Source organism: Solanum tuberosum, unplaced genomic scaffold (assembly GCF_000226075.1).
Source record: "Solanum tuberosum cultivar DM 1-3 516 R44 unplaced genomic scaffold, SolTub_3.0 contig07297, whole genome shotgun sequence".
In the NCBI taxonomy this organism is placed as follows: Eukaryota; Viridiplantae; Streptophyta; class Magnoliopsida; order Solanales; family Solanaceae; genus Solanum; species Solanum tuberosum.
The window spans coordinates 1-309 of record NW_006248460.1 but is presented as its reverse complement, the minus strand read 5'-3'; the positions used below and the strand labels follow the sequence as shown (position 1 = coordinate 309).

Here is a 309-nt window from a genome sequence, read left to right as displayed (position 1 = left end):
GGTACGTTGGTGAGGGTATGGAGGAAGGTGAGTTCAGTGAAGCCCGTGAGGACCTTGCTGCTCTTGAAAAGGATTACGAGGAGGTTGGTGCTGAATTGGAAGATGAAGATGGTGGCGATGAAGGAGACGAGTACTGATTGAATACATTGTGGTGTGTGATGTGTTTGTCTTGGTTGTTTGTTATTTGATGGATTTCTGTTGCACTCCTAGCAATGAATATTACTTGTTGTGGTCTTCTAAACTGAATTGTGCTGTTATGGAAATCAAAATATGTTCGTTTGACTGTTACTTTTTATCTCTGCATTCTGT

The 309-nt window shown here is 41.4% G+C and overlaps 1 protein-coding gene across 1 annotated transcript; it reads left to right on the top strand.

Annotated features, from left to right (window-relative positions):
* LOC102577588 (alpha-tubulin-like protein) lies at positions 1-288 on the top strand (the record flags this gene model as incomplete). Its single annotated transcript, NM_001288342.1, is given in 1 exon segment — positions 1-288. A coding segment is annotated over 1 exon segment (137 nt), but the record flags the coding sequence as incomplete, so codon positions are not given.
* Between the last annotated feature and the right edge of the window lie 21 nt (positions 289-309).